This window comes from Cricetulus griseus, chromosome 6, assembly GCF_003668045.3.
Source record: "Cricetulus griseus strain 17A/GY chromosome 6, alternate assembly CriGri-PICRH-1.0, whole genome shotgun sequence".
In the NCBI taxonomy this organism is placed as follows: domain Eukaryota; kingdom Metazoa; phylum Chordata; class Mammalia; order Rodentia; family Cricetidae; genus Cricetulus; species Cricetulus griseus.
This window is the reverse complement of record NC_048599.1, coordinates 132,433,240-132,448,078: the sequence shown is the minus strand read 5'-3', so window position 1 is coordinate 132,448,078 and position 14,839 is coordinate 132,433,240. Positions and strand designations below refer to the sequence as shown.

Below are 14,839 nucleotides of genomic sequence, written 5' to 3'. Positions count from 1 at the left end.
GTCTTTTTCCCTAGAGCACAAACGGAATTTGAGAGCCCATCCCTAAGGAGGGGTACTATTTCAGTCCAGATACAGCAAGGAGGGCCTGGTCCCTCCCCCAAATGATTTGACAGACTGTGAAGGTCACCTCTGGAGGACCTCACTATCCCTGGGGACGAGTTGGGCGTGGGCTGGGGGGGGTTGGTAGGGAACATGAGAGGATGGGAGGGCAAGGGAATGGGGGATGGATATGTAAATATGAGTAGTAATTAAAGAATTAAAAAATTAAGAGATTTCAAGAAAAATTTGTCCTTAAAATAAACAAGGGCATTTGGCCTAAAAAAAAATCAGCTGTGGAAAAAAAGTAGCTAGGCCCACCTTCTGTCCATAAACAAAGAAATCCCCTTACCACTTTCCTATTCTGAGATACAAAAACTCCACCTTAAAATATGAATCCACTTTCTTTTGAAATGGGGTCATTGAGTAAGTACTGTGCCCTAATCATGTGGCCAAACTGAAAGATGACAACTCTGTGGTATTAAATAAAGCCTGCTCAATAAAGCCCGCTCAAGCTGTCTGAAGTCCTATAAATTCTCATCTTCGGTTTGTTTTTATTTTCTACAAATATAATTCTTAGATATCCTTGCAGTGGATATATATATATAATATATATATATATACATATATATATGTATATATATATATATATTATATATATAATATAGGATATATATGCAGTCGATATATATATATATATTATATATTTTCCATTATCAAATGGTTTACTTTTGTCTAGTTGAGCTGCATTTTGAACTTCATAAATTAATTTTATTCACATTATAGTCAATAGCCATCCTTGGATTATACCATATTGTACATTTCACTGCTGTGTAGTATTTTTCAAATTTAACTTATGTATATATTTTGCAATGCATATTTAATTTTTTGACACATATTCATTAAGGAAAAATGATGAATTCATACCTAAATTTTACCTATATATACAATATAGTTGGATATATTTACCCACTGTTTCTAAACCTTGCCTCCTAGACAACTAAAAGCCTCAATTCCTTTCCTTATAATGAATTTTTAATTATTTAGAAAGGACATTCTGTGTTATACACAATTTCTCCATTATTCTTAGTTTTAAATTATGTTCTGTATTGATTCACTGTATTAAGCCTTACATTTTTCCCATTTACAAACTAAAAAGATTACTGAGCCATTTACATATTGACTTTGTGATGTTATCCTAGCACTGAGATATGATTTTCTTTTTTCTCTATTATTTCACACCTTTATTTAGATGTAATTATAAGATGAGGTATATTAATGACCTTAGCTGTGCTTTCACAATCTCTTGATATCTATCTGATTTCAAAAATATTTTATTATAAAGGAGTATTTTATATGATATAAAAGGAGTGCTGGTTCATTTGAGAGCTTCATTTTTTGAAATTACAAAATAGTTTTGAGCAAAAATTATGTCCATATATTTATTTATCAATAATTATCACCATTAAATTTAAAGACATTTGGTCATATCATTAAAATATCTTAAAAACATTCTTTGTAATGACAGCATAATACTCCATTTTAGTAAGGAAATGGAGCAAACTTTCTATCATAGCATATTTTAATTTACATTATTAATGAATTTGTAATTTATAATGGGTAAACTTGAACTTACATTGTCAGCACATGTCTGTGTGTGACCTTTAAAATTATAAGAATGATACTTACATTTTCTTCAATCTTATTTTGGCATTTCTTCATACCTACTTTATAATTTATAAATTATAATTTATAATTCTCTCTCTCTCTTTCTCTCTCTCTCTCTGTGTGTGTGTGTGTTCTATATAGTCAGAATTGAAATTTAATTACAGACTCTAACAAAGCCTGGGTTCTGGTTTTAAGTTTCTAATTCCATTCTACTATTAAAGTGTAGGAAAAGGTCTCTTTATAGTTTCTGTGGATAAACATCTAGTAGAAAACTTATGTGTTTTCATTATAATGTTCTTCAGGCCATTTACCCTTGGGAATAACAAAGAAAAGAGACAGGGCACCTCCACATGAATTGGAAGGGTGGCACACACCATGTCATTCTGGAACTAGCAACCTCATTTCTAGTTTCCTAACCCCCTGACCTCAGCTAAAACTTTCTGTTTTTTTTACATTAACCTTTCCTTCTGTGGATTGCTGTTGCCCTGGCCTTTGATAGTGCCAGGTGGCTGGCTTTCTGCTGGAGGGAGCTTATGGGGTTTGAAATATCAAGAATCAATTTGTGTTAAATCTATTTTTATTTAGTATAGCTAGAATTGTTTTTGGTGATTTATGCACCAAAGGACAAAGTCCATCAAAGTTCTATGAAATGCAAATCTGAGCTCAGGTTTTTCCCCAATGATATATATGTAATATATATATATATATATATATATATATATATATATGATTATTCCTTTTTATGACATGCTATCACTTCTCAAGGACAATAGTCTAGTTAGTTATGCTATGCAACTGTGCAGACACATTCAGCTTCTATCTGTATGCCTCAAATCTATGACCTCATTTACCCAGACCTTTATCAGGAACCTCAGTCTGGATATCTTAATGTTCCCACCATTTAACTCAAATCCAGAAACACAAATAAATTTTGTATTTTGTTTATTTCTTTTCTTTTACAAATTCATATAATTTTGTTTGAACATAATTATTAAATCACCATGTTGAATCTAAAAAAAAGAAACAAAAAAAATTTCTAGCAACTCACAACCTTAGGAGACTTTTTGATAAATCATTGAAAAGATTGATACTTAATTGGCATTCCTAATGAAACATGAAATAATGAAGTAAATTTGAGTCCCATTTCTACTGTGGGAAGATCTGCATTGGTACAGTATTGCTGCATGTGTTCTACTGTCAGTCAAAGAAGACACTTATTTTAGGGATCATATTGGTTCAGATAAGAGGACAATATAGTCAGCCATGTGTATACTTCCTTGATTTCATGAACCCCATTCAAGAAAATAAAAACTAAGATAGCTTTTCCTTTAAAATTTCCCTTGATAGCTCCTTAAGGTGAGCAAAGTTGGTAGCTCTTCAGCCTGATGAGCATCCCATTCTCATTGCCTAAAAGACAAGTAAATCCTGGCTTGAGAAGGGAAAATGTCTAGTACAGACTTGCTGGCAAATTTCACAGTCTCTTGTTCTTTTTGATGTTGATGCTTCTAAAAAACAAACAAACACCAAACGGCCAAACAAAAAGCAACCTATTGTGAAACAGTGCCTGCTAGCAAAATGTTTTACAACTTACTTTTGCATGACCTGCCATCACTCCCCAAGTTGAAGCCAGTCCTGCAGCGACAGGTCCTTGTCTTATAACTGCTACTGAACAGACAGATGTGTGAACAGCCCCCTGGCAGTCCATATGCATCCAATTCACAGGCATGGCTTCTGACTACAATAGGAAAAAAAAAAGACAAGACAATTATGTGTAAACTTTACAGAGTAAGGACATGGAATCTTAGCAAAATGTATATCTCACTGTTGAGTACAACAGTAACATGGGGATAAATATTAAACCCCATAGAAAGGGGAAAGGATTGACAAAATCTTCTTGGGATACATTTTTTAATTGGTGAAATATTAATGGGCTCATATATATGCGAATAAAATTAACATGCTTTTCTGTTTTAGAAACAAGCTTTGTTTACTTATTTAAATGACATTAAAGATGAAAGAAATAAACCATAAAAATGAGAGAAAAATAATCCCATTGTAGGGATGTGAGCAAAGTTTCTTCTCTGCCACCATCAGCATATCGGCAGTCACACTGGGAGAGACAGAATTTGGTTAATATCTGAACTATTGAGAAATTCTAAGTCACAACAAATGTTTTTAATATTGGAATCCATTGCTATTGTGAGAGCCCTGATAATAAATAAAGTGTGCGTATGGTTGGAGTTGTAGAAATTTGGAGGCTGAATTTCCCCAAGAAAATTAAGGCATGGAAATATGCTTCATGAATGTTTAGAATTAGAGAGGGACAAAATGGAAAAAAAGACTATGTGAATAAGAAAGATATGGTCAAAGAGAAGAAATACTGTCACTATGTCCTTAAGTCTGGGTATTATTAGAATTACATTTTAGATAGGCTCTTCGTTAAAATTGAGGTGAATATTATGACTAATTTTACAGCTAAATTAGCTGACTTTAAAAATAACAGCTTCTTCTTTGTGTGTCCATCATTTTTCTAAGATGAAAAAAGAATGAGTAAGATGCTCTTTTGGTGAATGCTTTTACTGCTGAGTGATGTCTTAAGGCTTCTATTGTAGCTGGGGTAATAAACAATCCTATCTTCATCATCACTTCCCCTTTAATTTTCATTACCATATTTTCTTTTTTTTTTTTTGTTGGCTCCCAGCATGCAAATGTTCCAGGGTTTACGCATCTTGGAACACAAACAGCATCCCATTGCACTGATTCACCTAAGGTGCATGATTCTCAATGGGCTTTGCTCATTTTCTCTGTTCTGTCAGTCTCCTTCAAACCAGTTTCAATAACATAGTGTCATCAAAATGTCATGGGAGGATGCCAATAAGCTTCACAAAGTCAAGTCAAAAGGTCACTTGGATTTTCTGAACTGCTTTTTGGTGTCATCATTTGACTTTTCCATTCTTGACTTACTGATGATGTGTTCCAATATTAATATTTAAAACTCTTCTCCACATAAATGTATTTCCTTGTTGTTCACAGCTATTGCAATGGTATTAAATACTGCCTCTATGTCAATCATTCCAAATGCTATATCCATCCTGGTCTTCCCCTCCAAACTAATATACATAGTTTTGTGCATGCATGTATCTCTTAATATCTACATTTATATTTATAATAGACACCTGAAATAACCCGTAAGACTGAACTTAGTCTTTACTTCTAAACGGTTTTGTATTGCATTTTTCCAGTATATGCTCTTTCAATTTTTTTAACAGAACAATTACAACCATTTCTGACTCTGTCTTTTTTATCCTATCCAAGATATGTTCACAAAGATCCATAATTTAACTCCTACTTCTCTTTACTTGAGTACTACTGTCTTGGAACAATCTATTTTTCTAATCATCTGCCTCCCTCAACAGCCTGTTGACAGTTCCATACATCTATGGATCATTCATGAAGGCCATAGAGATCACAATATTCTGTTGAATGAGCTGTTATAATTTCTACTTAGTGAAAAATATAAATAAAAAGCTTTATGATAATCTACATGCTCCTACTTGCCACATAATCTATTGTTTTCCAATTTTGTTTCCCCTTTCCTGTCCTTATTTTTCTTCAGACATATGAGCCTCCAGGATTCTCCTCCAGGGCAGTCTAGGCATGCTCTTCCTAAGAGCTTTGAGCTTTTACATATCTGCAAACTGCTTGCTCAAGAGATTACCGTAATTCTCATACTCAATATTATGAGGTATGTATTCAGCAACATATTGCTAGTGAGAACTCTTTTGCCTGTTCAACAAAAAATTGTAACCTCTTCATCCTTGATGCTCTAGATCTTTCTTATCTGTCCTTCTCCTTTGTGGTAGTTATTGTTTGTAATGAAAAAAATAATTAACTTACTCACTCTATATAGTATTGTCTCCAGTAGGACCTAAGTTCCATAAAGACAAAAAATACTTTGCGTTTAGTTTACTAGTACATTCTCAGTTTCCAGAATAAATCTTGGTGCATGGTAATTGTCTGCGAATAAGTAGCAAATACAGAAAACCTAACATCAAATTCTAATAAACTTGTCTGCAAGTTAAAAATTGAATTTGTTTCAAATCTGTTTGATAATACACTGCCTCGGATTCATATGCATTGATGCTTAATAATTATAGGTTAGTTTTAATTTGGAATATAAGTATAGAAAGATGATATCAATCTGGGGTGGTGATATTCTTCTTTAACATAATGTTATATAAATAGGCCTCAATTGGGTTGCTGAGTAGCATTATTTACCCACTATAAAAATAATTATGTTGTGTTTTTGAAAAACTTTAAACTAATGCAGTTATCTTTAAGGTTTTTAATGGACTTTTTAAATATAAAGCTATGGGGACATTAAATCAGGAGAGCTATATCTATAACTAGTAGACACCAGGCAAGTGACACAACAAATAACCTGGTTTGAAATTTGCCTCCAAAAATGATAACAAAATTCAGAAATAAACCTTAGCATCTGAGCTGCCTGTCTACATACATCACAATAGAGAGCTGCTTGCTGAGACCAAATCGAGGCATCATTTCAATCCCATGGTTGTAGAAACGATTTGCTAGGAGCTGAGCAGTTTGTCATTTAGACTTGAGAAGTGAGCTCTATTCTATTCTATCAAGCAGATGCGCACATTTTTGCTGTCAAAACAGAGAATTTATGACACCCTTTTTAACACCACACAGAAGCACAAGGACTATGTTCCCATCACAGCTGCTGTTAGGCATACCCTTAAGGAGCCCCCATAGCTTACCTGTTGGCTGAGTTCTTTTCTGATAGGTTCGGATTCCTTGAGCACTTTCCATTTTAAATATTGAGTGAATATCGGTTCCATTAAATCTGTTTATTCGCATGATATTAAAGTTATCAGAACTAGTTGCATATAAATAATCTTCAAACACAGTTATGCCATAAAGATGTTTAACCTGAAAGAGAATCAAATATAGCTATGACTTTTAATTATGCTGCTTCAAAAGTGAAAGAAAACTATTATTACAAATGTGAAAAATGTCCAGAGTCAAACAGATATTATCATTTGTTTTCTTTCAAAGAAACATTCCAATCATTTTTATTCTTTTTAGTGAAGGATTGGATACAATAGTGGATAAAATAGTTTTATATGCATGGTAAATAATTATATTCATGTTTCACCAGGAATATATGCTTTATAGTTTCTGTCCAAAACTAGCAAGAACCAGACCTTGAAATGCATTCACTAATATGCTGTGTCAGAATTCATATAATTTGAGACATTTTATTGGATACTTGTTCATATAGTCCTAGTTATTTAGGCACTGCAAAATCATTGCTATGCCCTAATGATCTAAGAAGATAGCAACTTTGAATATATGTTTCATATGGTGAAAGTCACATTTTTGTCTTAAGTTATATTAGGCTACTATTTTATGCAGTGTGGAGAACAGTATAGAAAGAAATCACATATGTGCAATAATGGTGAATAAAATTTCAGCATTTCACTAAAAAAAGTTATGATTTCTAAAACCTATTCATACTGGCAAATTGAATGCAATGATGATGCTTATTGCTATCCATACTTGATAGCAATCTTGACTCTGTGACTCTGTTTTAATAAACATTTGTGTATGGAAGTGAGAATTGAGCGTTTGAAGTTCATAGAAGCTTCCAGTAGGGTAGAAAGTAGACTGACCACTAGTTTTCTGAACTTCTGGGAATGGAGAGTCATGGTTTTCTTAAATTATGCATAATTTGAAATGATTCTGGTCTGGATACCTGGAGTTACTACTGTATGTTATAAGAACTTTTATGAGAACCACTGGTCAATCACCATTCTTAGAGACACTATCCTGAACTCTGTTAAAACACAATGATCTTCAATTGAGAATGGGAGAATGTATGCTTTGTTTGTGAAACTACTCACAAAGATTTGTAAAACTTTCTTAACAAAAATACCTTGCCTAGGATGTAGTTATAGCCTAGATGGACCACTGTAATTCCCTTTGGGGTGTGAGAAAAAGAAAGCTGCCTTTAGTGTTGTTTCAAGAATGTTTCTTTCTTCTTGTCCAGTATAGAAATGAATGACAAGAATTAACACAAAGGTTTGTTCCATGTTAAAGACTCCAAATAACCTTCCATTTTTACATCATAGTAGGTGCATATCCACATTTATATTTTGAGGCAGAAGACATGTGCATTTACCAGTATCATTTATTACACAGCTCATGTCATAGCCAACAAATATACCAATGACCTACTATTAATTTGGTTAAACTTTTTCTCACATTAGAAGGTATAAACAAGCTGCACTGCCCTGTTTTGGTCAGGATTGAGACCCTCCTCATTATTGTATCTGTCATAATATGCTATATTATGACATTCTAATATTGTTTTATATAAGACATCAGTTCACAACCTATAAAAGAACCCATAACTACACGAGCCAATTAGCCAGGATATAAAATCTGTTCACATAGCAAAAACTGTTTTATTCAACAGCTCCCACTTTTCTCCATATCAATCTGTTTCCATATATTAAAACTTTTAAAGACTGTATCTATATCAGATTACTTGGTGACAGACTTATCATATGTTTAGGGTGCCCACCAAACACAGGCAACAGAAACAAAAATAAAAGGATAACTAAACATTAAACAGTTGAGAGTCTAGCTCAACTGGTAAAGTACTTGCTTTACTAATTTCCATGTTTGCAGAAAGAACTGAGTTCCATTTCAAGAGCTCACACAAAAAGTAGGGAGTTGCAGTTTGAGTTTATCCTCCTAGAACTACGGTGCCAATGACAGGCTCTATATTCTTTGCCCAGCCAACCTATCTAAACCGAAGAGCTCAGGCCAGCCAGAGAACCTGTCTCAAAAACATGGTGGATGGCACCTGAGGAAGGATACCTAAGGTTAACCTCTGGCCATAAATGTACACTTGTAAGGCATCTTGAGTGCCCACCCACAGGGTATAGGGATTTCCCAGCAGGAAAGAGGACTTGCTACATAATCATGAGGATCAGAGTTTAAATCACAGCACTATTCTAACAAGCTAGAAGTCCTGCAAGCACCTGTAACTTCAGCTCTGAGGGATCTGGCTTCCAGTCTCATAGTGCTACCATGAAAACACATGTGCACACTCTACACAAACATAAATAAATAACACAAAATTAATATTCAGGGGGTAGAGAGAAAACTATATATTTAAAAGACATTAGCAATATTAAAGATTTGTTTTAAGATATGTATATATTCACATTTTTGTGTGGATGTGTGCATATAAGTGCAGTGTCCACTGAAGTTAGAAAACAGTGTCAAACTCCTGAACTCAGAAGCTGTGACCAACATAAGTAGGAGCAAGGAGTATTAATCACTAAGCCATCGCTATAGGCCCTTAAAAGTCTTTTGGAGTAATTAAGGAGAGAATAACTTGAATTCCCACTCAATTTTTAATTTTTAATGGCAAATAAATAATATAAAGTATAGCATACTTATCTTAGAAATTAATTACCTAGAAGGGCATAACTAAGGCCAGCCAAAGACACTGTACTCTTTAGGACAGTTGCAGGTATAAGGGAAATAATTGTCCCAACATCAGACAGTTTCCAAGTCAATATTTTCATTTATCAAGGAGAATAAATTTCATTATAAAGATGTTGAGAGAAAGTCATGGTAAAGTATATTACAGAACATGTCTACATCATACTATAACAGAAATCAAATGCATTCAATTATCAACTCTACAGATTCAATGAAAACCTCACAAGAGATTGACATAATAATAAGATCCAGAGAAATATGGGTGAAAATATCAGCAAAAAGTTTATATTAATATATCTATGGAGCATTGTCTGGAAAATAGAAAGGGAAGAACCCTAATGTATAAGCAAGAATATTGAAATTTCTCATTTAGCAAGTACAAAAATGAATCAGCAAAAGTAAGTCTAGCACTATTCAAATAATTAGGATATTTTTGTGAGCACCCATTTGCTTTGTTAGAAAACTATTTTTAATATCCCATGGGACAGATGGTGGTGCAGCTCCATATAAATAAATGGCTTAAATTAGTTTCACAAAGTAGGTCATGACATCTGTCCTGTTCCAGGGAGTCCCTCTCTCTCTTGAGAATACAGCGCTTTTGCATTCCTGGTCTTGCTTTAGTTTGTTTGCTCTTAACAGAGAAAAAAAGAAGCAAGAGGCATCTACAGTGTCATGATTGTGATGGCTATTCTTGCCTGTGAACTTCACTATATCCAGGATCAACTAAAGGATCAACATGTGAGGAATGTTTTTGACAGGATCATTTGAGATGGGAATACTCATGCTAAATCTGGATCATCTTTGGTGGAACAAGCCACCCTAAAATGCTCTCTGAAGGCAGCCCAAATAAAATGACATGAAAGAAGAAAACTTGATTTTGCCTATTTATCATTACATTGGCAGGCAATGCCACCAATTCTGTTGCTGAGGCATTCCCTTACTGATATTAGAACATAGTTCTTTACGATTCCAACATAGAGTGAAAACCAGCAGCTCTCTGTGAGTCCCTCAGGACATCCAGTCTCTACTGGATTCTTTGACTTTCCATTAGGAAACAATTGTTGTACTAACCAGACCACAGATTATAAACCACTATAATAAATTCTCTTTACACACACACACACACACACACACACACACACACACACACACACACACACTCCACTATATTCTTTTTGAGGACCCTGACAAATTCAATTCAATGGGCATATCCTAGTATCACTGTGACTAGAACATCCTCCTAAATAAAATATGTGCCTTATATTTTTGAGCCATCAAATCTTATCTTTAAGGCATTTTCAATGCTACAATTTTAATCTTTAGAAAAATAACATATGTTTAGTTTATTATGGCAGCTGCATTTTCTAACAAAATTGTACTTACTTGTCTGCCTTGAACAAGAGTATGCCTGTTTTTTCCTTGGTAGTCTACTACTCCCACATAGTCCAAGTAGAGATCTACCCAATAAACCAATCTGTTGATGAGGTCCAATGCCAGGGCGGCTGGCTGCTCTGCCTTAGAATAAACTATCCTTGTTCTGTTCATCCCATCCATGTCACATCTCTCTACTTTGGGAACGTCTCCATAGTCAGTAAAGAAAAGTTTTCTGTTGAAAGAAAAATGCATGTTAATATGAAGGGAGAGAAAGCATATTTGATAGAGCCATCTGTAAAAAGCAGAACTTTCCTGCTAATTTATTTCAGTAGTTACATCTGCTTGCTTTCCATAACCATTTCCATATAATATCAACCATAAACAGAGGAATCTGCTAATGAATATTGCAGGGCATAAGGGAGCAGGTTAAGTAACAACTGTAAAATTTCCTCAAACCCAATGACTGTGATGGGTTTATTTTTGTATCACAGCGTTTCTTAAAGCCTCATAGAGCCAGTGCATCCATTCCCATTAAGGACAAGCTACTGTAGCAAGCCAAGTCACCAGGCCAGGGCATGTGAGGCACCAGACAGTATCTCCAACTTGATTTCTGAATTGCTGGTAATATTTGTCTCCTAGAAAACCTATTCTGTGGAGTTCTGCAAGACTGTGAGGAGCAAAGAACAGCAAACCTGGAATGGAATGAAGCAGTGAAAAATTAGGCTAGCTGTTTGCACCACTGGGAATAAAACCTAAATAGCATGATCTCCAGGTTGATTCCAAATGCTTCCCAACTAAGAGAATCGCAAGAAGGAAATGAAGGGCACTTCTCCATTTCTCTTAATATATTTTGAAGAGAATGCTGAAATAGAATGCTGACTTGTGGGAAAAGAAATCTTTTCAAGCAGTTCTGAGACTGCCAAAGGTTGAAATGCACCTGGAACACTTGAGTGTTTAATATTTGATTAGTATTCACAATGTTTAGTAAACACAAATCAATTTCAATTATCCTGACAATAGTTAACAAGATTTCCACTCATGAGACTTAATTGCATTTGTAAAGAGAAGACCATCTCGCCTTGACTTAAATATAATCTCAAGAATAATCTAATTTACAGTGACTGAGCAATATGAAGATTGCCTGGAGTATAGAATATTGGATTTTACAAACTTGGAGAATTAGTTTTTAGTTACTCTTTTTCAACAGTCTTGAATTATCTGGCACAATGGGGTATCTTTCAAGCTAAAAGTAGTATTTAAGCTGTAATTTTAACTTAGTTCTTTCTGCATGGGAAGCTTTTAAACATTAATGTATAGTGTTCTGTACCAATGGGAGCCAGTTTCTTTATGAGTTCTTGAAAGATCATAGTATCTCTCTCAGCAAGTTAAACATTTCAAGTGACAGTCTAGACAGACAGTTTTCTAGTTAGGTGAAGAAGAAATAAAACACAAGAATATAATTGAGCACTCACCTTTTCTCTCTTTTTTCTGTCTTTCCCTCTCTATTCCCTGCACCTATCTAATATCTCCAACTTCCTTGGTCTTAGCTAATTTGACTCTAGCTAAATTTCCACAAGGAGTTCTTTTCTTCTTTTAAGAAAATACACTAAGGAAAAGCATAAGGCACCCAACCTTCAAATATGTTCTAAGGAGAAGCATTTCTGCTATTGTTATTGAAGGTCTATCCCATGGCATAAAGTTTCTTATTTGTCTGTTTTCCATTTCATATTAGTTAATTTCACATAGGTAAAGAGAATTTATTATTATGTATGTACTAAGGGAAGCAGAAGCTGGTAGAACGTGGACTGTGTGATACCAAGGAACTGTTTAGATATGAAGGGAAGCAACATAGCTAAGAAGTTAAGACAGAAGAGCATTGGGTCTTGGGTAAGAGCACTAGGAACTCTTTCAGGGGGCTTGGGTTCTCAGAACCCACAGTGCAGTTTACAAACCAGTTCCATGGTATCTAATGACATCTTGTAACCTCCACAGACTCCAGTCAAAGACATGCATGTAGGCAAAACATTTAGACACATAAAGTAAAATAAAATAAATATATCTAAAACACATAGAAAACAAAACAAATGAACAAAAAGAGCAAACACTGGTCTGGAAATTAAGACTTATCTGAAGCCTTTGTTGGATCATATTCAGAAGAAACAAAGAGAGTACAGTGAAGACAAGACACGTGGAGGCCTACTATTATAGAAATAGACAAAAGGAGAATAGAGGACAGAGGAGGTCAGAGAAAACAGACACCATAGATGTCTGAGAGAAAACTTCCAGGAAGGATTAAAATGGTTGGCTGGGCCAAACTTCAGAAATAAATACAAATATATCCTATAAGAGGAGGCCATTGAATTTGATATTTATTAAAGTATAATTAAGCTTGGTACTTCTGATGGAGCACAATTTATTGATATGAATTACGTTATAATGGACAATACATAACCCATTCTTCTATAAGTGTTTCAGTAATACTTAATTATAGTTTCAGGCCATTTACAGATATGTTCAACATCATAATAAGCGTTGTTACAGTAACTCTAGAATAAATTTCACCTGCTCCTGAGAAAAATACACATGTGTGTGTTCATGTGTGTGTTTCTGTAATTAACTATGTACAGGACATATACCATGTATGTTGATATATATATATATATATATATATATATATATATATATATATGATTTACTCAAATTTTAAAGTTTCAATGCAAGTGTAAAGAAAACAGGAGGATTTTAGATGTAATATAGAGCTGAACTAGAAGAATAAAATGTTAATTCCTGTACTCACTTCTAGCCTACTGTAGAATACCTTGTATCCAAGGAACACTGAAATTTTTTCTTTACACTCAATTGAACCTCTATGAATTTGATGTGATATGCTCATTTGATTATATTTAAATGGAATCTAATAAATGAAGCCTTTATGATTTAGAATGGGAAACATTTCCCACAGGTTCAAATACTTGTGCACTTGATCCCATGATGGTTACACTGTTTAGGTGGGTTATGGGACCCTTAGGAGATGGAGCCTCATTGGAAGACATATGTCACTGAGTGCACCCTTCAAGAGCTTATATCTTCACCCCACTTGCAGTTATCTGTCTCTATGTATGTCTACTTAAAATGCGACCCCTCAGCTTCCTGCTCTAGGTATCTGCTTCTGTGTTTCTCTCTCCATTATAGACAGACCTGCTGTAGCCATGAGCCAAGACGAACAATTTTGTCTATAAGTTGCTTTTTGGTTATGATGTATTATCACAAATAGAAATAACACATACAGAAGGAGTTTACAATAATGACTCCCTGGCCACAGAATTTGATACAAGTCTGTAACATCATAGAAAACATGCCCTGCTGTTGCCCATTTTCATTTATGCATAATTTTACTTCAACACTTCATATTAAAGAGAAGAGCTAAGGCCCGGCACAGTGACACATGCTTGTAATCTCAGAATATGTTAGTAGAGGATCAGGAACTCCAGATCATCCTCTGCTACACAGTATGTTTCTGGTTACATACATGAGAAGCAATTTTAACTGAAATATACCTCGATTACTCATGGAAAATAAAAGTTCAACTCTTCTGTAGATGGAAAAATCATCTTTCATTCTTATGTTTCCCCAAATCTTAACCAAAGTAAATACTGTTGCACTGCCCACATTGTTCTATTATTTTCAGACATCAACACATAGAAGTAACCTATTTTCATTTATAGATGAAAGATGTTCAATGTGCACAATTTGTCTTGGCCAGACACATTTAATTTGAAGGAATTTCAAGCTTAAACGATGCTAAATTTCCATATAGTAGAATGAATGGCTCGCTGTAGTACACATTTGGATTCACCATTTCTTCAGAATTTATTACCTAGCTACTTGTCCTTGACTTAAACCACCCCTAAATGTTAAAGCAAAACAATTGTCATACATACTAATGTTTTAAAACAAGTTTTTCCTTGTTTGTTTGTTTGATTTTGGGGGGTTCTTTGATTGCTTGCTTGCTTTTTGTTGTTTGGTGATAAATATAAGAATTACTTTAGCCAGTGGTATATGCTGGCACAGGGATGACAAGCTCTTACTCAAAAGGACACAGACTTTTCATGTGGATTGCCATCTGGGCTTTTGTGTCATTTGTTCTTCCCTGTTATCTTCAGTTAGAATGTAATGATGGAAGTGAGAAGGAGCTAAGAGATTTCCAAATAGTCCT

The 14,839-nt window shown here is 34.4% G+C and overlaps 1 protein-coding gene across 1 annotated transcript in view; it reads right to left on the bottom strand.

Annotated features, from left to right (window-relative positions):
* The window catches only part of LOC100773941 (low-density lipoprotein receptor-related protein 1B), a 1,050,824-nt gene that overhangs the window by 835,515 nt on the left and 200,470 nt on the right, over positions 1-14,839 (bottom strand). Inside the window, exons 6-8 of the mRNA XM_035447074.1 lie at positions 10,633-10,855; positions 6,489-6,660; positions 3,296-3,439 (exon numbers count right to left, since the gene is read on the bottom strand). Of these exons, the coding sequence (XP_035302965.1) occupies positions 3,296-3,439; positions 6,489-6,660; positions 10,633-10,855 (539 nt within the window). The remainder of the gene's footprint in view (positions 1-3,295; positions 3,440-6,488; positions 6,661-10,632; positions 10,856-14,839) is intronic.